Source organism: Mobula hypostoma, chromosome 14, assembly GCF_963921235.1.
Source record: "Mobula hypostoma chromosome 14, sMobHyp1.1, whole genome shotgun sequence".
Taxonomy (NCBI): domain Eukaryota; kingdom Metazoa; phylum Chordata; class Chondrichthyes; order Myliobatiformes; family Myliobatidae; genus Mobula; species Mobula hypostoma.
The window spans coordinates 51,292,571-51,320,344 of NC_086110.1; the positions used below are offsets into that span (position 1 = coordinate 51,292,571).

General features: G+C 39.9%; 1 protein-coding gene across 3 annotated transcripts; it reads right to left on the bottom strand.

Annotated features, from left to right (window-relative positions):
- On the bottom strand, window positions 1-27,120 carry cdk10 (cyclin dependent kinase 10). Of its 3 annotated transcripts, none has more exons than XM_063067120.1 (13): window positions 27,102-27,120; window positions 24,478-24,550; window positions 17,045-17,116; window positions 13,577-13,679; window positions 10,631-10,712; window positions 10,363-10,430; window positions 7,203-7,255; window positions 6,741-6,810; window positions 5,370-5,429; window positions 5,146-5,269; window positions 3,321-3,460; window positions 1,575-1,627; window positions 1-139 (listed from the first exon to the last, which is right to left on the bottom strand). In XM_063067120.1, exons 3-13 carry the CDS (start codon window positions 17,100-17,102, stop codon window positions 45-47), a joined length of 906 nt encoding a protein of 301 aa, XP_062923190.1. In that variant the 5' UTR covers window positions 17,103-17,116; window positions 24,478-24,550; window positions 27,102-27,120; the 3' UTR covers window positions 1-44. The 3 variants fall into 3 exon arrangements, with proteins under 3 accessions (XP_062923190.1, XP_062923187.1, XP_062923188.1); XM_063067117.1 differs by lacking the exon at window positions 27,102-27,120 and adding an exon at window positions 26,706-26,966; XM_063067118.1 differs by lacking the exon at window positions 27,102-27,120 and adding an exon at window positions 26,378-26,518.
- Between the last annotated feature and the right edge of the window lie 654 nt (window positions 27,121-27,774).

Here is a 27,774-nt window from a genome sequence, read left to right on the forward strand (position 1 = left end):
CAGTTACACTGGAAGATGGTTTCCAGGTCACCAGAATCAATGAATCACACCTTGGGACGTTTCTGTTGGTTATCCACACTAGAAGCAGCTCGTTTGTTACGATGATGGGGGAACGTTGGCATAAGTTCTGGTTCACATGCTTCAAAGAAACAAAAATAAAACATTACCTTAGAAATTACATCCCATTTCAATGTTTAAATTCCTTTATACGATTCAATCAATTCAATCAAGTACTTCACGAACTACTAGAGGTGAGGATGCTTGTACTGAATACCATCATATTTGGATTTTAGAATGTTAGGAAGATGAATAAGTGGCCCAAATGTCGCAGTAAAAAAATATACTTAGTAAATATTCTTAATTATTTTGAAGGAAGAAGCAAGATGTTGGGATAGGTCAAACAGTATCAGTAGAGAGAAATGGACAACTAGCATTTCAAGTCAAGTCCTTCATCGTTGTAAGAAGGGAAACTGTTCATAATGATGGTAAAAATGCCTGCCCTCAACAACATGAATGTTTTTAGTGTCAAGTCTTTCACCAGTTAAAACCAAAAATTCTGAAGTTGCTGCAAATGTTGTCCGATGGTCTTACTTCTGACATAAACTTCCACTTATTTATTATTTCTGTAAACACCATTGAAACTGTTATCATTTTGTTCTCAATGAGATTGTCAGCCATAATATTGCATACAACCTTGATAAACTAACTGATTTCAGAAGTTTTAATTCTTTTAATTATTTTTGAATCATTTTGATTTCTGCTTTGATACCATGAATTTGTCTGAACATTACTATCTTCTCCATGAAAAGATAGACAATCTTTGAAGAATATTGATAATGGCTTGGGTCACCTGTCTTGTAAAGACACTGCCCAGAAGACAATGGCAAACCACTTACATAAAAATATTTGCTGAGAACGATCATGGTCATGAGACCATGACAGCCTACATCATACTGCATGGCACAATGTTGATGATAAATTGTCACAGCATATAGAGAATTGTGCAATCAAATCCACTCTGTGTACAATGTCTTGGTGCTGCCTTAAAGTCATACGTCACTGAAATACTGTTTTAATTCTAACAGTCTACGATGGGCCTGTGATCTTTATGTCAATAAGTATTAATGTGCAGTGCACATAGTGAACATGTAGTCAGTATAGAATCAGCAGTGGCAACACAGTAATAGCTTCCTGTGAATGGTTAATGTGGAGCAGTTGCACGACAATTGTTTCTTCATGATTTTTGATTCCCATACTACTTATGTCTGATGCTTGAGAGTCAGAAATAGATTTGCAACAAGGAATCGAATGTATGGCTTTGTCAGAAGCTGGGTTTGTGACTGTTAAACAGGCAAAATTTGTACAAGTCATAAATGTGAGTGGAATTTCTGCAGATGACAAAATATATCAGAGGTCAAAGGTATATTTATAATATACTTGACTATGTAAAAATGCAGGTAAGGATCATAGCATTCCAGCACCACTTCGAAGTTTCACTATTAATCACAGTGTCATTTTGACTCATTCAGGAAAAAAAGATCAGCACAATTTTTACAAAATATTTTTGAACTTACGCAATGGCTTTTCTTTAAAATAGGAACTCTCCAGACTATCTTCTGCTGTAGCCCTTAAAACATAGAATATCCATCAGTTTTTCTGCATCCTAATAATTGAATGCCAGTGTACAATTACATTAACTGAAATCTAATAGACTACTGGAGGTTTTTCAGAAAATTAGCAGTTTCCCAATTACTCATGTTGAGAGTCAATGAATCAACATCCAATTAAATTCTTCAGAGAAAAATAACACTGCAACTTAAGAACAGAGAAAAGGAGCAATATATTTTAAAAAGTCCCACACCACACACACATCCTGTGGGACTTCCAAACACAGACTGATTAGCAGGTATGAACCAACCAACCAACCAGACGTAGTACTATTGGACAAGGACCAGAAGAAAGCAATAGTAATAGATATGGCAATTCCAAATGGCAGTAACATCAGGATGAAAGAATATGAGAAGCTGGAGAAATACCAGAGCTCAAAAGAGCAGATAGAAAGGATGTGGAAATTAAAGCCAGAGTAATCCCAGTGGTGATAGGAACACTTGGAGCTGTGACATCTGGACTGGGAGAGTGGCTCCAACAAATCCTGGGACAACATCTGAGATCTCAGTCCAGAAGAGCACACTACTAGGAACTGCAAGGATACTGCACCAAACAAGCTCCCAGGCCTCTGGTAGAGGACCCAAGACTGAGGGACACACACACACACACACAGTCATAGAGACTTTCAGCATAGGCTTGTGTCCATTTAGGACCCATTGATTGTGCTTTTACTGACTTCAAGTGGCCATCTGTATAATGCCATTTATCAGGACGACTTCTTCTAAGCCTGGCTATTCAAGCATCTATCCAGATCTTTTTAAATGTTTCAATTGTGTCTGCATTCATCATTCTCCACCCAGGCTGCACGTTGTAAATGCCAATCATCCTCACAAAAAAAATCTTCCTCAGGTGCCATCTAATCCTCTTACCCCCTTACAAACCTATGCCTTCTATACATTAATTCTGTCTACACTTAGAATCTAAGTACAGTGTGGTGGAGTTTTATGAGAACACGCTGTGACAAAAGCACATTGAAGCAATATCTTTATGAAGAGCATGAGACCTAATGACGTGAATCAGAATTCACAAATTATGATTTACCTTCAGAATTCAACACAGACCATGAATCAAAACAAAAGATTAATATCACCCAGAAACCAGGTGGCTGAAGGAATGTTGATCACCTAACATAAAATTGAACTCTAGATGAAACAACATCAATGGACCAAATCATACTTCCATTCTTTCTGGATGTTAAACTCAATTAATCAACTTCAACAATTTTAAACTGTCCGCTCTAATTGGCCTTGTAGAAAAGTGAGGCAAAACAAAAAAAAAATGGAGAAATAGGAACAAACCGAGGCAAGCAAGTTTAAAAAATAACATTTTTAAAATAGATTATTTAGCAAAGAGTTCATATTACAATTACATAAAAAGAAGAACAATTTTATTTCTCCACCTTAACTACAATCTGAATTATTTGTTTCATCACATCAGCTGAAAATTTAAAAGTCATAGCAGGAAGTACGTTATTTTCTTTGTGCGTTCTGCAAGGGAAGTAGTTAGAATAATTTTAGATTAAAAGGCAACACCCATTGAACTATACTACCCTCCTAAGACCAACCCAATTTTCCAGTAGCTCTGAGCAAAGTCCCCACATGAACTGCCACTGAAAGGAAACCTCATTAAATAGAGACACTATGTTATAATACCTTTTTTTTGGGTCATACATGAAGAGGAAGTTGAGAAGTCGGAGGCCAGCTTCTGATAACCATGGAAATTTGTGCTTCAGGTTATTGTAAGGCTGTTTTCTCAGAGTGTATTGTCCCACTAATGGTAACTTGGAAAAGCCCTAAATTACAACATACAGTATATGCATGTAAGAGTTAAATGATAGAATCAAATCCAGTGTAGTAATAACTGTATCATATCAATTTTTTCAAGCAAAGATAATTACAAATGTTTGGTAATATTCCCTATAGCCAAATAGTTGGTAGAATCTCAGGTGGTGACGGGAGGGTGTACAGGAGTGAGATATGCCAACTAGTGGAGTGGTGCCGCAGAAACAACCTGGCACTCAACGTCAGTAAATGAAAGAGCTGATTGTGGATTTAAGGAAGGGTAAGACGAAGGAACACATACCAATTCTCATAGAGGGATCAGAAGTGGAGAGGGTGAGCAGCTTTAAGTTCCTGGGTGTCAAGACCTCTGAGGATCTAACCTGGCCCCAACATATCGATGTAGTTATAAAGAAGGCCAGACAGTGGCTAAACTTTATGAGGAGTTTGAAGAGATTTGGCATGTCAACAAATACACTCAAAAACTTCTATAGTTGTACTGTGGAGAGCATTCTGACAGGCTGCATCACTGTCTAGCATGGGGGGGGGGCTACTGCACAGGACTGAAAGAAGCTGCAGGGGGTTGTAAATATAGTCAGCTCCATCTTGGGTACTAGCCTACAAAGTACCCAGGATATCTTTAGGGAATGGTGTCTCAGAAAGGCAGTGTCTATTATTAAGGACGTCCAGCACACGGGGTATGCCCTTTTCTCACTGTTACCATCAGGTAGGAGATACAGAAGCTTGATGGCACACACTCAGTGATTCAGGAACAGCGTCTTCCCCTCTGCCATTCAATCCCTAAATGGACATTGAACCTTTGGACACTATCTATTCTTTTGATATACAGTATTTCAGTTTTTGCATGTTTTTTAATCTATTCAATATACATAATTGATTTACTTGTTTATTTTTTTTCCTCTGCTATATTATGTATTGCATTGAACTGCTGCTGCTAAGTTAACAAATTTCACGTCACATGCCAGTGATAATAAACCTGATTCTGTTCTAAGAAGGATCTCTTTTTCATTCAAAGCTCAATATTAGGCAAACAAAATGAATCAAAATAATAAAATTAATGCAAAAGTTGAATGGACTCCAACATATGATAAAAGAATTAGGAAGCTCTTAGTTACTTCCAGTTTACTCCCATCAGACCAGAGACTTACAATTGTAACTGTCATGTTACTCACTGATGATCAATAGAACAGGACAAAACACTACTTGTGCTTTTTAAAGAAGAAAGAAGTGGATGCCACCAAATGTAATGTCAGCTTGTGAACCAGGTAAATCAATCTAATAAACACACAATATATTGGAGGAGCTCTGCATGCCAGGCAGCACCTATGGAAAACAGTAAACCATTGAGATTTCGGGCCAAGATCCTTCATCAGGACTCTACCTAATACTATAAACTAAATATCAACTATGCTATAATAGAGTGCATGCACTTGGGAAAATTACATGCTTGGATATGTTTATTGCAGTTAAAAACTCAGTCCACTTATCCAGAAAGGCATTTTGAATTGATGCTCCTGTATGAGCCCATCTGGTTAGGAGAATATTAACTTTAAATTGAGATGAATGGCAAAAAAATGAAATAAAATAAACATGAACGTAAATTTTCTCAGAGTAATTTTTTTTGCTTTAAAAACAATATTAATATTCAAGGCCTCTGATAGGTTTCAGTAAGACTTACAGGCCAGATGTTCTCATTCGGAGTCCCTAATAACTGAACAATTAAGTCAATCTGATGGATTTCGGAGCTTCCAGGAAGCAAAGGTTTGTGTGCCAGTAGCTCTGCAAGGATGCAACCTACTGCCCTGTTAACAACAAAAAACAAGAGCAGCTTATGAGAAAAGCTAAAACAAAGTTTAGCAACACACATAAATGGTGAGACAGCCGTGCACATAAGCTACCAACCACATATCAATAGCCGTAGTCTGTGTTTTTGTTCCCAGTAGTAATTCAGGTGCTCTGTACCTAACAATGTAAGAACACAAGATCCAGTTAGGAATTCCAAGTCCACAAACACACAAGCATCACCTCAGCCCTTAAGGTTTCACAAAGTCAAAATAGCTAATAAAACCACACATTGTAAGTATATACTGTGATCTGTAACTACCTGGGAACCAACAGCAAAGCTTTAAAAATTACTGTGGACTATGGTTTCGTACATCACCTTATTTAGTTAACATGAACAAATGTACCACAAAATCACAACAAATACATCACAAAAAGAAATGACAAATTTAGACAATTGTAAACCAAGTTAACCTGAATGTCTCAGTGGGGAACAACATTACCACAAAGTGCTTTTAAGAAGTCTATTTTTCATCTAAGAGTCCGGAAGTAATGTGTTTCATGAAGGTTAGCCTCTGACATTTAATCAATATTTGCAATGCAACAATAGTGTGGGATTTTGCATTGAATCCTAGAGTCAATAACCAACATGATCTACAAATTTGTTGGACAATCGATTACGTAGATCAATTTACAGAAGTAGGAACATCAAGTGTATTGAGTGCAGGAAATCCATGAACATCGTTCAGAGCTTTGGAGGGAAATGATAAATAAAGATTGTTTAGTTCTTTAAAGCCACGGCAGGCTTTATTTTGCTAATTTCTTAAAACAGGAGCAATAGTGCTTTGGATAATTCTACAGCCATTCTTTATGCAACACACCCAATTGTTTTTTTACCTTATCGAGATACAGTGCAGAACAGGCCCTACTGGCCCTGCCAGCCGCAGTGCACAGCAAACCCCAAGCCTAATCACGGGACAATTTACAATGACCAATTGATCTATCAACTGGTAAACCTTTGGACTGTGGGAGAAAACTGCAGCACAGGGAGAATGTACAGTGGCAGGGACTGAACCCCGGCCGCTGGCACTGTAAAGCATTGTGCTAACCTCTGTGCTAAAGTGCCAGCATCTGAGTATATGGAAATACTCTGGGTAAAAGGAAGCCAGTCATCCCTACAGAGATTTTGAAGTAATTTGGAACAAATTAAAATTGCTTAAATTCTTTATCTGTTCTTTCCATATGTTCCTATCCACCAAACCAATGTAAGTATTTTAAATTTTAAAATACCTGTACAGCAATTACTAAAATAGAGCCACAAGATGCTGCTGGATATAAAAGCATGAGGGGGTGATGGGGCAGATAATGTACAGGCATTAAAGCATGTGGAGTAACTCCAGGAAGGGCCAAACCTAGCTACACCTTTAGCTTAGTACTAAGTCATCTTATAATTATCATAAGACTTCCACTAACGTGTCTCTGCCAACTTACCATAGTGTTACTACTTTTGGAGTCATGGGTTTTAGAGGCACCCCATATGCACGTGCCAGCCCAAAGTCCGCTGTAATGATACACAATACACTTACAGATTTTAAAAAGGAAAGCTATGTAGTGGACAATAAGTGTTAAGCAAGAAAGAATTTATTAAACATGTTCCACAACTTCAGGACATTCCAAAGCAATTTGTAGCTCAGCAGTTAGTCATAACGTAGCAGTCAATATTTGCATACCAAATGAGGTAAGTGTGGTGACAAAAAATTAGAGTGGCAAATACACAGTAAAAAATTACATTAATAGCTACTATTATTTTTTACAGCTTCTTCTAAAACAATCATGTCCAAAACAAGCATTTAAAGGCTAAATTTAAACTTAAAAAGATACAGCTGATGTAATATATTAGTCTGTAATTTTTATGTTAATAAGGTTAATACAAAAGAAATATACAAATCTCACCTATCTTCACGCACCCTTTATCAGTCATCAGCAAATTGGATACCTTAAGGTCTCTGAAGAAATGGAACGTTCTTATTACCAATGTAGTTGTTTCAAAATGTAAAAAACAAAATTTGGCAGTTTGTTGACCTGCTGGTTCTTTGTCATAACATTGTGGTCTTAAGTCAACAATACCATATTTTTATTGGTTTGATGCACTAAAATACAAGGATAGTATACAACTAGTATAGCCTGAACCCATACCTTGTCATAATCAGGACAATGGTTTGGGAATTCCCGAATATGTCAAAATTTGCCAACAGAACCATTTTAACTTTTTCTAAAAATGCACTTAGACCTAAATTTTCAAAATGCAATTTGAATTTTGCTTTCTAAATGCCTGCCCTGATTTTACACAGCTTCTTTTTGTCACTCATCAATAAAGTCAATTAAAACTGTCTATTTGTTTGCTGACAGTTTTAATTTAATTTTTAGATCTTATCTTTAGGTCTCAGTTGAATCTCAATCAAATTTTATTTTAAGAAACTCTGCTCATCACTGATTTAAATACAAATTCTTGATAGGTGCCACTAATTCTGAAAGAAGTAAACTGCTGCAAATCCTTTTTTAAAGAGAGACTGCAAATAAATTATTAGATGGCTTTTATGATTGGGCTAGTATTTATTCTGATATTTACTTGCAAAATCTCTCTACTCAACACATCATTCTCTTTCGGCAAATCACATCAACAAGAAAAAGACTGGCTAATGGAGTAAAACTACAATATTATTTCTACAAAGTATAAGTCAATGCTAAAATATGAAAACTCGGGAATTTTTCTCTTCACAATCACAAGAAATTCTGCAGGTGCTGGCAATCCAAAACAACACACACAAAATACTGGAGGAACTCAGCAAGCCAGGCAGCATTTATGAAAAAGAGTAAACCATTGACAATTTGGCTCTTACAATCTAACTTCCCACCTTACTTCAGAAATCAGTTTAATTAATCCTGTATCATCGCTGTAGTGATTTTTATCCTTGAGCTAAAAATGTGCTGGTTATGAACTCCCCTATAGATCAAAATATTAATAAATTCAGTAAATCTAATAATTTGAGGGGCATAATCTTAAAAAAAAACTTGAGAATGGAATGAGTTGTAGGGAACTAATTATGTCCTATAAAGCTTAATAGTGTTCTCTTTTGACTGGTCGACTGGTCTCACTACATGATTGACTCCTAAGCTGTGTTCTCACATCAACAGAACTAGCAAAAACCACGATACATTAAAACTGAAGGGTCATTGACTTGAAACGTTGTCTATTCCTCCCCCTGTATAAACTGCCAGGCCTATTGAGTGTTCCTCGTATTTCTTTTGTTTCGGACTTCCAGCATCTGCAAGTTTTTGTATCAGGATCATTTAATTGATATGTTGAACTTAATGGATATTTGTAAAGTTTAAGTCAACAGATAAAATGGTTTTAGGTTTTACCCATGTGCAAAGAGAAATAGCCCAATTCAATATTTCATCATGTATGAAAAGCGATTGATAGCCCTGGACCTGTACTCACAGGAGGTTAAAAGAAAGATTAGTTCTAACTTGGACAGATAACACCTCCTCACTAGTCCAGAAGCTACAAAAGTATCTACACTTTCTGAGGAGATTGAGGAATGCAACTGGCCCCATTCTAACAACTTTCTAAAGGAGTACCACCAAGAGTGAACCGTCTAACTGTACCATTGTGTGGTATGACAACTGCAAGATATTGCACCACAAGACCCTACAGAGGATAGTAAAATCTGCTGAGAGGATCACCGGGACTCCCTCCCCACTATTTGTGATATTTACTGGGAGCATTGTAGAGGATCCTTGTTGAGAATCCCCATCATCCATCACACAATCTCTATGACCTACTACCATCAGGATGGAGGTACAGGGGCATCAGGACTAGGACTGCCAAACAGGGTAAAAACTTCTTCCCTCAGGCTGTGAAACTAATGAATACTCTGCCAGCACTGAGGTCTCGTCACTAGGACAGTGAATTGTTTACTGTTTACTTGTACTGTGCACTACATGCATTTTGAATTATATTTAAATAACTTATTTATAAGTAATATTTTGTTTCATGTGCTGTGTGGGATACATGTTTTATGGGTGCACTGTGGTCTGGAGGAATGTTGTTTCATTTGGTTGTATATATATGCACAGTCAGATGACAATAGACTTCAGCTTGAATGAAGGGGGATCTCATTGAAATCTACCAAATATTGAAAGGCCTAGATAGAGTGGACATGAAGAGGATATTTCCAATAGTATGTGTGTCTAGGACCAGAGGGAACAGTCTCAAAATAGAAGGATGGCCCTTTAGAACAGAGATGAGGAAGAATTTCATAAGCCAGAGGTCATATATCTGTGGAATTCATTGCCACCAATGAGGGTGGAGGCCAAGTCACTGGGTGTACTTAAAGCAGAGATTGATAGATTCTTGATTAGTAAGGGGCATCTAAGATTATGGGGAGAAGGCAGGAAAATAGAGCTGAGAGCAAAAATGAATCAGCCACGATGAAATGGCCACGCAGACTTAATGGGCAGAGTGGCCTGATTATACTCATTTGGCTTGTGGTCTTACATTATATTCTAGGTCTGAGAAGTTAAGAGACACTATAAAAGTTAATTTGTTTTTAATGCGGTATTTATCTCGGCAGTTTCAACCCAGCAAGGCTCAATTGTTTTCTTGCTGAACCAGTTTTTATGGAATACAGTTCCTGTATGCCTCTCAAAAGTCCCTCCCTTCATCTTCGTTGTGAGAGGTGGAAATGAGTACGGCTGGCCAACAGTGCTCTGGTGAAGCTGTATTGGCCAACCCCCTGTACACTGGATGCAATGGGTTGTAGAAATGTTGATGAACTCCAACCATACCATCGACTTCAGAGGATGACGCAGACTGGAGGTCATCAATGGCCTACGCTCCACTTCGGAGCTAAGGGCCCAAGAAAGAAAGTCATGCTTCTTGTACTCAATAACATACTTTACTCAAATATGTTTAACTTAGTTTCCACTTTCTTTGCAGCACTTTGTGTGATTACCAACAACTGCAATTTTTTAAAATTTTCATTCACATTCAATCGTTGCTTGTGCTAAAACAAAATTACTCAGATGCTGAACTTTTCAATTCACTCACCTGTGAATAATGAAGTTTTCATGTAGATATCGCAGTCCCTTTAATAACTGCAAGATTATACATTTCACCTTAAGAAAAACAGAAACAACAAAAATAAGAAATTTTAAAAAGCTCTGGGACTCATAATTAAAATGTGGAGCATATATTTAAAAATACAAAAGCATATATTTATCACTTTAATTTGGTACTAAAACTTCAAGCAGAAATTTGTACTTGTAAAGCAACTCCTGTAAAAAGATTCTAATATGTTAAATAGTTCTCTGTTTACCTGAGCCTCTGAGAATGGTGACTGCATATTTTCTAGAAGACTGGCAAGATCCTGTTCACAGTATCCCATTACTAGGAAAATACTGTGGGAAATAAAATTTAAATTGCAGTGAATTTATTGTCTCCTACTGGTCCTCACACACGGTCGTTAGTAGTAGCATTATTGACCAACAACTTAACAATATTGTGAAGCTAAGGATGTTAAAATTGCTGCTTGTATGCCTTGATATTCAAAATATAAGTAAATAAATGTTTCATTTGACACCAGGTGGTGGCTTTGATCATCAGCTCTCATTACTGCACTGGAGTAACATTTGCACAAATCAAGAAGTATGTTTTTGTCAGGGTATGTCAGGGCATTACTGGACAAAACTTTTTCTAACAAGAATCTGTCATAATAAAAAATCAACCTTTTTGAACATTTACCAGTTACAGAACTTACTACCAATAGATTATCCCTTTTCTCTTAATAATGAGGTAAATACGGGGAGATTAAAAAGCAACAATTAAAGACAAACTGAGCATAGGGGGTGGAACGTCAGAGTACCAGCTAGTGTAACGCTTTACAGCGCCATTGATGTCAAAAGGGTCAAAGGTTTATTTATTATCAAAGTATGTAAGCAGTATACAACTCTGAGATTCATCTTCCCCCAAAAAGTCAGGAAACAAAGAAAGCCAAGGAGATCGTTCAAAAAAACCCATCAAACCACCCCCCTCCCCGCAAAAAAAATCAAACCACCCCCACCCCTGCAAAAAAAAATCAAACCACCCCCCACCCCTGCCTAAAAAAGAACAACATGATCATCCACCCCCAAACCTCCCCACCCCCACACAAAAAATAACAAACGTAACAAGGCACAGAGGCCTGTCCTCCAACAAGATTCAAGAACATTTATTACCAAAGAATGTATAAATTATACAGACTTGAGATTTGTTTGCCTACAGATAGCCACAAAGCAAGAAACCCGAAAGAACCCAATTAAGCAAAAAGAATAAAAATAAAAGACCAACACTCGATGCACAAGGGAAGGAGAAAAAGTACAAATAATTCAAACAATTGAAGCAAACAACAGCATTTCAAACTAAAATTGAGTCCTCAGATCTGAACCCCTGAGCAGCCCAGAAAGCCTCGCTTATCAGTTCATCATATTAGTGGGCATGGAGCCCAGCAGCCGGGAGAGTCTTCAATGCCTCAGCGCCATGGAGATGACATTGTGAAGAATGGGCAAAATCAGCTCTCGTTCTGACCAGTGCCCTGTCTTTTCAGGCTCTCAGGGCCAGCAAACAACGGAACAGGGAAAGGCTCCAGCACCCTGGAGAAAGGAGTGAAGATCGCAGAGAGCAAGCAAAATCAGTTCAGGCCTCCGATCTGGGCCGGAATTTAAATTTAAATTCTTACAGCGAATCGTAACTTGCACTAGGACCCAGCTGCAGCAAAAGGCTCCAGGTGTAGACCACGCCGCCCTGTGACTCACTCCAGGCCCAGATTTTGCTACCTAGCAACTAGCTCCAGGCCCAGACTTCACCACCCAGCGATTCGCTCTGGGCCTAGACCATGCCGCCCAGCAACTCACTCTGGGCCCAGACCATGCCACCCAGTAACTCACTTCAGATTCCGCCGCCCAGCCACTCACTCCAGGCCCAGGTTTCGTGGCCCAGCCCAAAGCCGCTCTCAAGTTCTTCAAATCAGCTTGGCACCTACAGTGATCCAACTTTGCATTGTACGAGCATCAAAATCAAATCTCCTCTGCCCGGGCCCAACTTCTCCTTACGGCACCCAGAGTGATCCAACCTCACTCCCGAGCCAGTTGTACGAGCATCAAAACTCCACCTGCAATGATTCATCCCCCGAGCTTTTCTCATCATCACTCGCCCTTCAATGTTTGTGGTGAAAATTTAACACAACTTACCTCAGGAAAGGTATTTTAGTGATGTTTTTAGTCATATTTCTTAGTTTTTTGACGACCAGGAAGCTATCGCACACATTCGGTAGCGCCATCTTAACCGAAAGGTGAGTAAGGGTTCTGTCCCGACTGCCTGCCTTTCAAGTCGCTGATGGGATGGATCAGAGAGCGATGGGACCCACAAACTTCTCCAGCATCAGAGATCCATCCCATCAGCAATTCAAAAGCCAGGCAGCCGGTGCTGAACCCTTGCTCACCTTCCACAATCGCCTCAATGTTCCAAACACCCCTCCATCCACATGAAAAAAACTAACAAAACACAACAAGAACATCATTCTCCCAAACCTCCTCCCCTTGCACAAAAAAAACTAACAAAACACGCCACACAAAAAGAATGGGTGAAAACACAGAATATAAAAAACATAACTGAAGGAGTCCACAGTCCAGTCCATCAACACAGAACCTCGGTAACATCCTCCTAGCATTCTCTATAAAGTGCTTGTACTGTATGTTCTCCCCATGATAGCATGGGTTTCCTCCAAGGGCTCTGGTTTCCTCCCAAATTCCAAAGATGTGTGAATTACACTTGTGGGCTACCACCATCACATATTCAGAATATGTTGGTCGTTGATGACTCAAACAATACAATTCCCTGTGTTTTGATGTTTCAATATACATGTAACAAATAAAGTCAATCTGAAAAAGTCTTTAGAAGTAACCTCTGTTGCAAAAAGGTGGGTCTCTATCCTTTCAAAATAAGCTTTGTTGCCTTTTTAAGCAAAACTAACTTTAATAAAGTTATTACAAAATTTTCAAATTTTGTGCTGATAGTTTTGTATTTTAAAACTACAAACTGCTTATCAAAAGATTTGCCCGTTCTCCTTGCAATGTGATCGTACAACAGGTAGAGAAACCTCAAAGGAGAAATGATTATTTTCCTGCTCGTAAATTGAAAATTTAAGATTATTAAGTTTTTTTTTTAAAAGCTAACCTCAAAAGTCTGGCTTGTCCATTAGCTTCAGGTAAAAAATCAAATCACTGACCTGTCCAGGTGATTTCCCACCACTACTTCTTTTAGCTCTACAATATTAGGGTGTCTCAGTTTAAGTAGTAGGTTAATCTCTCTCAAACTGCTGATGGGGATTCCTGCAAATAAGCAAAAGAAACAAAGAAGCTTGGCTGTGTAGTTTTATTAAATTAAACTCTATTTCTGCTTACAATGACAACACTTCAAAAGTTATAAATCACTCTGAGATGTCCCAAAGTTGAAAAAGATGATACATAAATTCATAAAACTAAATTCTGTCAGCTTTCCGTTTTTATATATATTCATACATGGGATGTGGGTTTTGCAGGCTGAAACCCATTTAATTGCCCATCTGTAATTGGCCTCGAAAGGTGGAAGCGAGCTGCCTTCTTGAACCGCGCAGTCATTCAGGAGTGGATTTACCCACAATGGTGTTACAGGGTGAGAAAGATGTAGGATTTTGAACAGAGCTGGTGAAGGAATGGTTACTTTATTAGGTACAGGAGTGGAACCCAGTGTGGTGGTCTGCTGTTGAAACCCATCCACTCCAAGGTTTGATGTGTTGTATGTTCAGATGGTCTTCTTTGTAACCATAAGGCATCCGTTAGTCTTGCGAGACCATGGATCTGCGCCTTGAAAGTCTTCAGTCTCCAGGGTGTAGGCCTGGGCAAGGTTGTATGGAAGACCAGCAGTTGCCCATGCTGCAAGTCTCCCCTCTCCACGACACCAATGTTGTCCAAGGACCCATACAGCTTGGCACCGGTGTCGTCGCAGAGCAATGTGTGATTAAGTACCTTGCTCAAGGACACAACACGTTGCCTCGGCTGGGGCTTGAACTCACGACCTTCAGGTCGCTAGTCCAATGCCTTAACCACTTGGCCGCATGCCCACACTTTGTAACCATAAGACACAAGATATAGGAGCAGAATTAGGCTGTTTGGCTCATTGAGTCTGCTCCACATGGTTATCTGAGTTACTGTTCCCTTCCGGTCAGCTTGAACCAGATTACCCATTTTCCTCTGACCTTTCTCATTAATGAGTTTTTGCCCACTGAACTGCCGCTCACAGGTAGTTTTTTTGTTCTTCACACCGTTCTCTGCAAACTCTAGAGACTGCTGCGCGTGAAAATCCCAGAAGATCAGCAGTTTCTGAAATATTCAATCCACCCGCCTGGCACCAAAAATCACTCCACAGTCAAAGTCACTTAGATCACATTTCTTCCCCATTCTGATGTTTGGCCTGAACAAAACTGAACCTCTTGACCATGTCTGCATGCTTTGATATATTGAGTTGCTACAACGTGAATGACTGATTAGATATTTGTATTAATGAGCAGATGTTCAGGTGTACCTAAATAAAGTGGCCACTGAAAGTATTTCCAAGTCAGGACATTATGTTGCTTGAGGACAACTTCTAAGTGATGGTGTTCCCCATACTTTTGCTGTCCTTTTCTTCCTCATCAGTAGATCTAAAGATTTTGAGGTGCTGTCTGGGTAATCTTAGTGAGTAGCTGCAGTACATCCTGTAGATGTTACAAACTGCTGCTATTGTGTATCAGTTGTGGAATGAGTGAATGGGTGCAGGTGGGCTGCCAATGAAGTGGTGCCAGTGGAGTGCCAGCAGGGTGGTGCGAATGAAGTGCCAATGGGGTGCCAATGAAGTGGGCTGCTATGTCCTGTACGTAGTTGAGCTTTTTGAGTGCTTTTGAAACTGCGCTCAACAAAGCAACTGGAGTGTGTTCCACCACACCCCTGATGGGAGACTTGTAGATGATGGGCAGGCTCAAGGGAGTTAGGGGGTGAGTTACTCACATTGGATTCCTAGCCTCTGACCTACTGCAGTAATCTCGTTGTATTTATGGCTACTTCATTCCAGCTTCTAGTCATTGGTAACCCCCAGGATATTGTCCACTGGGCAGTTCAGTGACAATAATGCCAGTTAGGGTAATAGCTGTTTCTTCATCACTGCCTGGCACGTGTGTGCACAACCCAGACCACCACCTAGGACATCTTCAAGGGCCTGTGTCTCAAGAAGGTGACAACCATCACTAAGGACTCTCGCCATTTAGAACATGCCATCTTCTCCTTCCTACCAATGGGGAGAAGGTACAGGAGCCAGAAATCCCACAATCAAATTATTCTTCTCCCCCACCGTCAGATTTCTGAATAAATTTCATGAACACTGCCACATTATTCATTGTTTTGCTATATTTATTTAATTTATAACTTGCTGTAATTTTATGTCAATGTATTTACTGCTGCCACAAAGCAACAGATTTTACGTCATATACATAAGTCAGTGATAATAAATCTGGTACTAATTCTGCCACTTATCAGCCAAGGCCTTGATATTGTCCAAGTCCCATTGCATTTGACTGTGGACTGCTTTATTGCATAAAAGACAGAAATGCCAACTGTACCTTTGTACATAATGAGATCCAATCAGAAGTTATTAGAATCCAGCAGCAGTTTATTTTCAGAGATAGGCCAGGTAGAGTGGACAAGCAGAGGAAATTTCCTATAGTGGGAGAGTCTCGTACCAAGGGTACGGCCTCAGAATACAAAGATGTACCTTTAAAACAAAGATGAAGAGGAATTTCTTTAGCCCCAGGGTGGTGAATCTTGGAATTCATTGACAGCCAAGTCATTGGGTATATTCAAAACAGAGGTTGATAGATTCTTGATTAGTAAGGTCATCAACAGTTACAGGGAGAAGGCAGGATAAGGGGTTGAGAGGAATAATAGATCAGCCATGATAAAATGGCAGAACAGAATCGATGGGCCAAATGACCTAATTCTGCTCCTGTGTCTTATGGTCTTATTTCATAACGTAAAAATTAAAAACCATTAAATTTATTTCATATTTTCATAAAGTAAGTGTTCAAAACATCTCTACAAAGTTCTCCAAAGTACCAGCTGTACTATGTCCCAACACTTGGGTGTTGCATATTTTTATACATTACTGTAGACTTAAACACAAAAATCTAAGCTGCCAATCCAGTAAACTCCTAAATCTGTGATTAATTCTCTCTGTCTCCTGGGTACTCTCATCAAACTGGTACTGGTTCTTCTTGAGTTCTAAATTCTGATCTTACTGCTGACATTGGACCCCAGAACTTAATATATGAAAAAATATGGTCACGGGTGTCAATCATTGTGAATTTAAGGGTAACCCATTGGTGCAGATGCTCCTAAGTTAAAATTGCACAAACAATAAGCATAAAGGATTTCAAAGCATCCTGAAGTAGAGAAAGTTGACTGTACTATATTTACATATAAATATATGAATGGCTTTTTCCTATTTTTTTAATAGTTAGCTGGAGTAAAAGTTTCTAATTGACTAAGTCCAAAGTAGTCATTGTTCAAAATATCTACTTGGAGTGGAATTGATTTCAAACATTATCAGACTAACATTTAAAATAGATGAATTGAGTTACCTACAAAGCATTAAACAATTGGTATTAACTTTATTATCTCTAACTTACCATCCCTTTCTTTATCCATTCGAACCTTCTTGAGAGCAACAATTTCATCAGTTTTCATATCATGGGCACGGTCTAAAGCAATAAAGAACATTAATGCCGAAACTTTTACTTTGCAGCTATTCACAATCAAGAGGAGAGGTCAAAACATTTATATTTTATTCATTTTTATTTCAAACTACAGTGCTTCTCCAGCCCAACGAGCCACACCACACTGCAACTCATCTATTAAACCCTAGACCAGTAGTTCCCAAAGTGGGTGATTATCACCCCCCACCCCTGGTGTGATAAAGGTAAAGGGGGCGGTAGGGAGGGGTGCTCGGTAGCAAGAGGGAACTGAAGGATTACAAGCCTAACTTAAGAAATGAATTACTTATTACAAGCATTTGATCCTCAGTGTCTTGTAATTGATTAAGATTACAATGATCAATAATTGCCTCTTCTTTTGCTAGCCCACCCTTTCCTCAAAGCCTGAGTCCAAGAGTATATCGAAGTGGTAGGGCCAGGTCTGATAGCAAGGAACAACCCACTGTTTGGACAACTTAAACGCCGGGCCAGACTGTAAAGGTCAGGGTTTCAGGCCAGAAGGAAGGGATGGGCTGGTGTTCAGCACGCTGCTTGCGAAGTCTACTCATCTCTGCGCTAAACTGAGGCTTTGGCCTGCAACAAACGGGCTCCTCGATTGGCTGTGACTGCTTTGTGGCTGTGTGAAATCACTTTCGTGAACTTTCGTTCTGAATATTGTTTGCTTACTTTTACTGTTTGCACGATTTGTTGTCTTTTCTGCACATTGGGTATTTGGCAGTCTTCTTTTTCAATGGGTTCTATTGGGTTTCCTTGTTTTGTGGCTGCCTGTAAGGTGACGAATCTCAGGGTTGTATACAGTATACACACCTTGATAATAAATGTACTTTAAACTTTGAACTTTAAAGTGCATTATAGTTGCTTAAAAGCAATGTGACACTTCTTTATTTAGCATATGATCAGAAATCTGCACTGAAGGAATTGTTTTTCCGGGCCTGGCCTGCACGTTATTGCTGTTCACTACTGTAGTGCAGGGTTAGCTAGTATAGTTCCCATGCTCACACAGTGAAGCAGTTCCTGGGAATTAGGGTATGGCGTTCAATGGGATAAAGTTCAGAATCTGCCCTTTCAACTGGTCTTGACTGCATTTTTCTAAACCAGGGCCCAACCAAGGTATTGCTGCCCCACTTTGTGTACCTTCAGTCAGAGAGTCAGGTTTTGCCTGAAATATGAGGAGATCATACTTTCCCCCTTATTGGTTGGCCTTAAACAACAGGTAATTGACCATGGCCATTAATCCATAACAAAAATGGCAGAAGCAGACCAAACAAAAAAGAAATGCCGAAGATATAGTGTGGAGGATCTGAAATATGGAGTTATACCAGTACCAAACAACCAACAACAGCCAATACGTCTGTTGTGTGAAGAAGATTTTTTCAAATGAAGCAGTGAAACCATCTATGCTCCTTGAACATCTGAAGAGAAAACACTCTGATAAAGTTAACAAGACCTTGGCTTGTTTTCAGTCACTCTGTGAAAACTTTCAAAAATAGAAAGTCCTTCACAACAAAAAGTGATGGTTTGTGTGCTTCATACAACATTTCATTACTCATTGCTAAATCTGGAAAGCCCCATACAATTGGACAAGAACTGGTTCTGCCAGCAGTAACAGAGGCTCTGTGTACTGTTTTGGATAAGTCACCAGACCAAATAATTAAAGCAAATCCGCTCAGCAACAACTCTGTTCAAAGACAAATAGCTGAAATGTCTGAGAATGCAGAAGACGCATTGTGCAACATGTTTAGGACAACAGAATTTTCTCTTAAGTCAGATGGATCAACATTGCCAGTCAACAAATCTTAGATTCAAAAAAGATAAAAATATGGTTTAAGAGTTGTTATTTGCAAGGGGCCTAGAAACAGATACAACAGAGGAGTTAATATTTAATATCTAGTGGGAGTATTCAAGGATACTTTCAACCTCTCACTACTACGGGTAGAAGTTTCCACTTGTTTCAAAAAGGCAACAATTATATCAGTGCCTAAGAATAATAATGTGGGCTGCCTTAATGACAATCGCCCGGTAGCACTCACATCGACAGTGATGAAATGCTTTGAGAGGTTGGTTATGGCTAGACTGAACTCCTGCCTCAGCAAGGACCTGGACCCATTGCAATTTGCCTATCACCATAATAAGTCAACGGCAGATGCAATCTCAATGGCTCTCCACATGGCTTTAGACCACCTGGCCAACACAAACACCTACGTCAGGATGATGTTCATCGACTATAGCTCAGCACTTAATACCATCATTCCCACAATCCTGATCGAGAATTCACCGTACAATTAACAGACAACACCTTGTTGCAAAAGGCCTATGTAATTAGCTACACAAATCATTAAACACCGTTAACAGAGCGGTAAATAAAATCAAGTCCATCGCACTCAATTCTCGACCATGTTGAGAGCTTTGTACTGAGAATGACAAACAGTTTGAATACTGGCTGTTGCACACAGAACTCAAATGGCTCCCAAAGGAAACTGCTTTTGGAAACTGTGATAAAATTCTTTGAAGATTAGAATGCTTCTTTCAGTAATCAAAGTCAAAACAATCATATCCATATTTCTGTCCAAGTTAACCCTGGTTAAGTGCAACATCTGCCGTCGCAAAAAAAATCCCTAACCTATTCAATCCTTCTTTCTAGCTCAGGTCCTCCAGATCCTTGTACGTTTTCTCTGTACTCTTTCAACCTTATTTACATCTTTCCTGTAGGCAGGTGACCAAAACTGCACACAATACTGCAAATCAGGCCCCACCAACATCTTGTACAATTTCAACATAACATCCCATCTCCTCAGTATTTTGATTTGTGCAAAAAGCTTTCTTTATGACCTTATCTACCTGTGACGCCACTTTCAAAGAATTATGGACCTGTGTTCCCAGGTTCCTTTGTTCAATGCCCTACTGCTCACTGTGTAAGACCTACCCTTGTTGGTCCCACCAAAGTGCAACACCTCGCACTTGTCTGCATTAAATTCCATCTGCTATTTTTCAGCACATTTTTTCAGCCGATCTAGATCGCTCTGCAAGCCATGATAGTGGTCCTCCCTGTCTACTGCACCCCCAGTCTTGGTGTCATCTGCAAATTTGCTGATCCAGTTAACTACATGATCATACAAATTGTTGATATAGATGACAAACAACAACAGACCCACCACAGATCCCTGCGGCACACCACTAGTCACAGGCCTCCAGTCAGAGAGGCAATCATTCACTACCACTCTCTGGCTTCTCCCACAAAGCAAATGTCTAATCCAATTTACTACCTCCTCTTGAATACCAAGGGACTGAACCTTCTTGACCAACCTCCCATGTGGAATCTTGTCAAATGCCTTGCTAGTCCATGTAGACAACATCCACTGCCTTGAACTTATCCACTTCAGAATCAGAATCAAGTTTATTATCACCGGCCTGTGACGTGAAATTTGTTATCTTAGCAGCAGCAGTTCAATGCAATACATAATCTAGCAGAGAGAGAGAAAAATAATAATAATAATAAATAAAATAAAACATAATAAATAAACAAGTAAATCAATTACGTACATTGAATAGATTTTTTTTTAAATGTGCAAAAACAGGAATACTGTATATTAAAAAAAGTGAGTTAGTGTCCAAAGATTCAATGTCCATTTTGGAATCTGATAGCAGAGAGGAAGAAGCTGTTCCTGAATCACTGAGTGTGTGCCTTCAGGCTTCTGTACCTCCTACCTGATGGTAACAGTGAGAAAAGGGCATGCCCTGGGTGCTGGAGGTCCTTAATAATAATGGATGCTGCCTTTCTGAGACACCACCCCCTAAAGATGTCCTGGGTACTTTTTAGGCTAGTGCCTAAGATGGAGCTGACTAGATTTATAACCTTCTGCAGCTTCTTTCGGTACTGTGCAGTAGCCTCTCCATACCAGACAGTGATGCGGCCTGTCAGAATGCTCTCCACGGTACAACTATTGAAGTTTCTAAGTGTATTTGTTGACATACCAAATCTCTTCAAACTCCTAATAAAGTATAGCCGCTGTCTTGCCTTCTTTATGACTACATCAATACGTTGGGGTCAGGTTAGAGATCTTGACGCCCAGGAATTTGAAGCTGCTCACTCTCTCCACTTCTGATCCCTCTATGAGGATTGGTATGTGTTCCTTTGTCTTACCCTTCCTGAAGTCCACAATCAGCTCTTTCGTCTTACTGACATTGAGTGCCAGGTTGTTGCTGTGGCACCATTCCACTAGTTGGCATATCTCATTTCTGTACGCCCTCTTGTCACCACCTGAGATTGCCTGGTAATTTCCGCAAATAACTCCTTAGCTTTGGTTAGACATGACCTATCAGCATGAAGCTATGCTGACTATTGAAATACTTATATATCCGGTCTATTAGAGTACCTTCCAATAACCTTCCCACAACTGGTATCAGACTCACTGGCCTATAAATTCTTGGTTTAAGTTCAGAGCCTTTCTTAGGCAGTGGAACAACATCAGCTATCCTCCAATTCTCTGGTACCTCTCCTGTCAGTAAGGATGATTTAAATATCTCTGCTAGGGCCCCAGCAATTTCTGCACTTGCCTCCCATAGGGTCCAAGGAAACAACTTGTCTGGTCCTGGGGATTTATCCACCCTGATTTGCCTCAAGATGGCAAATGTCTCCTCCTCGGTAATCTGCATTGGATCCATCTTCTCTTGATCCAAATATCAGATTGGGTAATAAATCCACTCCTGAACACTTGTAACGAGGAATTAACTGGAAGGATGGAGGAAGAACTGATCCCACCGCAAAATGGCTTTGAGCTGAAGCAGAGATTCAGAAAATCATATCAAGACTTTTGGTTGCAACAAAAAATCTCTGAATGCTATCCCGTACTGTGGAAAAATATCAAGATGTTCCTTATCGCCTTTTCAAAATCTTAACTAGCGAAGTGTGGTTTCCATGCAGTGGCCCAACTTCTTTCAGAGCAACAAAATAGACTTCAAGTAGCTGAACATGGAGATCTGACAGTCCTTCTGAGTGACATTCAGCCTGATGTTGAAAAGCTGATATCACCGCACCAAGCCCATCCACCTCATTGAAAGGTGAAAAAGCAATGAAATTGTGAATACAGTGGTTGGACTACAAAGGTACGCTCTTAAATTGTAGATGAAAATTGTCTTTACTTTAATTAAATAAAGAAACAATTTTTTTTGTAGCTTTTAATAGATTTGTATTACCTGTCACTGCTTTGAATCTGCAGTTCCTGTTTTCTTTTACTGTGCGTCGTTAATCAAAATTCTTCACAATTTTTATGTAACAGATGGAAAAGGAGAGGGAGACTGGGGATGTGGTCTGGGAGCCAAACAGGTGGTAACCCAAAAACAGTGCCCTAGACTAATCACAGGACAATTTACAATAACCGATTGACCTACTTATTGGTACATCTTTGGAACGTGAAAGGAAACCAGACATCCCGGACAAAACCTACGTGTTAATGGGGAGGATGTACAACATTGGAATTGAACTCCGATTCCCCAAGCAGTAATTGTGTTGCATTAATAGCTACTCTACCATGGCGCTAAATAATGTTTATATTCACAGAGTGTAAGAGTTAGAGTTTTGGCCTTCAATTTCTAAAGTGCTCGCACATACAGTGTAAAATGACATGTCACAATGCTTCACATGCTGATGCACCCTTTCTGAGGCTAGAGAATTGAGCTGGAGGACTGGTAGACATATAAAGCAAATGTTAGAAAAAATTCTAAAGGCAAGTCTGGAGCTGGTATGGGTGTGGGATTATAGAATGAGTTTTGATCCAGCAGGTAGAGGAAAATGGTACAAGAGGTTATCACCAACAGTCAAATAGAGGATTGATGAAAGAGAAGCTGGGTTATACAGAGGACAAAATGTGCATAGGGGATTTTTGGCTCAAAGGGATTTTGAAAGCTGTGGAGTTTGGCCTTGAAGGCTTTTGAAGTGGAAAACAATAAGTTTATCAACGACTCTTCAGGCTACAAGGCTGCAGTCAAATTGAATAAGAAAAAAATCACGAGGATGCAGTAAAGGTTAGGGCTGAAACCTTTTGGGTTACTTATTAGTTTACAATGGCAGAAACATCAAAATCAAATAAAAGTACATTGGATAAGGGCAGCTACAAGATTTTAATGACATGAATTAAGGTTTCAGTAACGAGGAGGTGGGCAAGAGGGTGAATGATAGCAAACATTGAGAGAGATTGAACTTCACAGCCGAAGCTAACTCTAGGCTAAACATTATGAATTCTGTGTTCTGTATGAGTTGTTTGGTCAAGGAGTAAAATTATGCTAAAAACCAAAGGTGTAGAATTATTTAGTCATAGTCATAGTCATACTTTATTGATCCCGGGGGAAATTGGTTTTCGTACAGTTGCCCATAAATAATTAAATAATAAAATTATTAAATAGTAATAAAATTTATAGAAACCAAAGAAGATAGTTCTGCTTTTGCTTATTGTGAGTTTTGCTGCATCCATCTCAAATGCAGGAAGTGGTGGCAAGACACAGGAGGTTAATAGAAAAAAGTGGTCTGATAGAGCTGGGTGACAGTAAAATGTGAAATCATATACTAGCTAAGAAGAGAGCTTCACCGAGTACCTACGTCACCAGAAAAAGTGGGATTTCCCAGTGGCCACCATTTTAATACGTCCCATTCCCATTCTGACATGTCAATCCATGGTCTCCTCTGCTGCCACAATGAGGCCACACTCAGGGTGGAGGAGCAACACCTTATGTTCTGTCTGGGTAGCCTCCAAACTGATAGCATAAACATTGATTTCTTGAACTTCTGATAATGGCCACCACCCCCCATCACCCTTCACCATTCCCCATCCCCTTTTCCCCCTCTCAGCACTCTCTGGTGCTCCTCCCCTTTTCTTTCTTCCACAGCCTTCTCTCCTCTCCCATCAGACTCCCCCTTCTCCAGCCCTGTATCTCTTTCACCAATCAAAGGAGTCCTTTGCATAGATGCTGCCTGGCCTGCTGAGTTCCTCCAGCATTTTGTCTGTGTTGCTTGGATTTCTAGCATCTGCAGATTTTCTCTTGTTAGCGTAATTTGTCCTTTGGCATAAAATGTTGATGCCCGAGAACGGAACATATGCAGACGATGAAGGAGAAACCATTTGAGAATGATATAATGTTCACAGTGGAACAATGCCATGGAAGTGGACAATGGGGAAAGGAAAACTGAAGAGAGAAGCATGGTGGACAATGGGTCAATGAGAGTGAATGCTTGAGTACTATCACACCTGAAACATCTAAGAATGGTTGAAAAGAATATTTCACGAACCTCATTGATTTTGAAATAAAAACAGCAGATCTTAATCATCCCATTATGAAAGAATTAAAGTTGGACTTACATACAATACCGTAGGTTCCTTCACCAATACGATTCAGCTTCACAAATTCTTTCACACTCCTGCCTCTACCCAGCTGCAAAGTTAAAATACAAACATACCATTTCAACACAGAAGAAAATTTGTGAGTGAAACTCCTATTTTCAAAAAAAATTGTTTGAATGCAACTTGGATCTCTGATGTAATGGTATTGATTCATAATTTGAAACTCTTCCTGACAGCTAACCTTAGGAGGGTTACAGCCAGATCTGTGCAAGATAGCATGGTTTCCTCCAACTATTCTGTACAGGGGGAGAAAGGTACAACAAAAACTAATGACAGGGTAGCTTTCAAGATCCACTAACTAGAAAAGCTGCTAGTGCCAAAGATACAGGCCTACACAATACATTATTTATTTTACTTAATTAATTCACACAGCAAATTATCTGCAGGTTAACTTTCAACATATGAATTTTTAATTCACTGAAAACAAACTTCTTTCTGTCAGCTATCTGATTAACTGTATTAGTTATATCAATGAATGTACACAAGGCCACTCTTATTGTTTGCAAGGGATAGGGCAGAGTGTCCTGTAGGTAAATCTTGGACTATTGGCAATGACAATGAAGTTATAATCAAACACCCTCTCCAAAGGTGTAACAACTATGTAAATTTGCATCGGTATGCTCCTGATCCTAGTGTTCCCAATCCCGGCTGTATTTCCCAGTCCCAATCCTAGCTCTGGCCACACATCAACAATTTATATCACATCAAGAAAACAAAAACAATCCATCCGACAGACAACAGAATTCACCAGCTAGAATAGGAAAGGGCTGTGGGAAAACACATAGATTTTGCAACACTCTAAGTAATACACATATATGGGTAAATAGCCCCACTGCCTTGTAAGCTCCAGCTTGGGTACTAGCCTGCAAAGTACCCAGGACACCTTCAAGAAGCGGTGTCTCAGAAAGGCAGCGTCCAGTATCAAGGGCCTCCAGCACCCAGGTTATGCCCTTTCCTCACTGTTACCATCAGGTAGGAGGTACAGAAGCCTGAAGGCACGCACTCAGTGATTCTTACCCTCCGCCATCCGATTCCTAAATGGACACTGAACCCCTGGACACTAACTCACTTTTTTTAAATATACAGTATTTCAGTTTTTGCGCGATTTTTAATCTATTCAATATACGTATACTGTATAAAGTATACTGACTAAGATTTCCTTATATTTTTTTTCTTCTATATTATGTATTGCATTGAAACTGCTACTAAGTTAATTTCTCGTCACATGCCGGTCATAATAAACGTGATCAGAATCTGATTCAATCTGAAACATTGACAATTCATATCGTCTACAGACACAGAACGTGTGTTACTGGTAAGACACAATTAATACCCAAAATACATCTTTAAAAACATTTATTGGAAATCTAAAATAAAAACACAAAATGCTGGAAATACTGGAAATGCAGATCAGATTGCGTCAACATGTAAAATCCATCTCTATTAGCCTATGAATTACCGGCGCGGCTGAAAGAATGCAAAGGGTAACAAACAAAAACGGAACAGAAACCAAGAATGCTCGAAATAACTGCAGGTCCGCATCCGTGAAGCGACAAACAGATAACATTTCAGGCAAATTCCAGGAAAATTAGATTAGTTTTCTCTACTGAATCAGTAAATTTTGCATTATGGCCAGATCAAATATATAATTTTTTTTAAAAAACAGGGCAAATTTTTAAAATGTATTTTCTGCAAAGAGCAATTCTGGTGGTTTTTGACCTGAAAGTTTAATTAGATGGATCTTTATGGTAATCGAGTGGCTTCATGAACACCATTGTTGACGGTAGCTCTATAACTGAGGTATGCATACATTTTAAAATCCCCAGTGAATGAGTGAGAGTTAAACCCTGGAACACACATCAAATTTGCTGGTGAACGCAGCAGGCCAGGCAGCATCTCTAGGAAGAGGTACAGTCGACGTTTCAGGCCGAGACCCTTCGTCCTGCAGCAACTTTGATGTGTGTTGCTTGAATTTCCAGCATCTGCAGAATTGCTCGTGTTTAGTTTTTAAACGCTGGAGACTGGGTTGCAGACTTCCGGGGTCTGTCATATGACAGCACTCATCCACGTGACTGCCCAGGGCCAATCATTGATGCACAAACAGAACAGGTTTGTTTCCATCGCATGGCCCCTCCGGAGCAGGTGAAGGAGAACCTGCTCTGCGTTCCCTCACTGTTTGGTGTTACCTTGTCCTCCGGCGGCACGGTAAAGCTGCCCTCGTACTTCAGGGACTTGAGTCGGATGGGCTCCGGCTCGTCGTTGGCGTCGCCCATGATCTCGGAGCAGCTCCAGAACCAGCCGTAGTTGGCCAAGCGGCGGCTCTACCAGGGTTTGCGCTGTGATGGCCAACCACCGCCCAGCGCGTTTTGGAGTTACTGGCCCGGGTTGTTTATTTATCTCCAAAAGTAAACGTTATTCACAATAAAAATGTACAGAAGATGAGTACGTATGCTGAAATGCTGTTTACATTCTTGGTACGATCGATACACAATCCGCCAATCGATTTACACCTCTCCTCAGTACACCAATTGAAATTGGTTTCTTATTGTCACATGCACCGAGGTAGAATGAAAACAACACACCTCAAAGTTGCTGGTGAATGCAGCAGGCCAGGCAGCACTTCTAGAAAGAGGTGCAGTCGACGTTTCAGGCCAAGACCCTTCGTCAGGACTAGAATGAAAAGTTTGTTTTGCGTCAACAAGAGGAATTCTGCAGATGCTGGAAATTCAAGCAACACACGTGAAAGTTGCTGGTGAATGCAGCAGGCCTGGCAGCATCTCTAGGAAGAGGTACAGTCGATGTTTCGGGCCGAGACCCTTCGTCAGGACTAGGGTCTTGGCCCGAAACATCGACTGTACCTCTTCCTGGAGATGCTGCCAGGCCTGCTGCGTTCACCAGCAACTTTGGTATGTGTGGTTTGTTTTGCGTGCTGTTCATCAGTTCATATCTGTTCTGTACAAGGTTAAGTAGAAAGATTGCAGAGTGAATTAACAGCTGAACTATAGTTACAGCAGGATGGGAACCAGAGTGCCAGAACAGTTAGTGGAGAGGTTGTGGAGACAGATATAGCTAAGACCTTAAGACAAAATTTAGGAATCAGAAGGTTGAGCATGGTGCGATCAGAGTCTTGAGCTGCGTATATTTCAATGCAAGAAGAATTCAGGGCATGGATCAACACCTGGAATTATGATATTGTAGCCATTAGGTGAGACGTGGTTGCAGGAGAGGCAAGACTGGCCCCCCAGTGTCCCGGGG

What these genes read in the sequence shown, in the direction of transcription:
- cdk10 (XM_063067117.1), bottom strand. Translation starts at nt 26,792, where the DNA reads ATGGGCGACGCCAACGACGAGCCGGAGCCCATCCGACTCAAGTCCCTG. An exon ending in CGAATGAGAACATCTGGCCT is followed by an intron (nt 3,461 to 5,145) that starts GTAAGTCTTACT and finishes GTTGTAATTTAG; the next exon opens with GGCTTTTCCAAGTTACCATT. An exon ending in ATGTATGACCCAAAAAAAAG is followed by an intron (nt 1,628 to 3,320) that starts GTATTATAACAT and finishes CTATGTTTTAAG; the next exon opens with GGCTACAGCAGAAGATAGTC.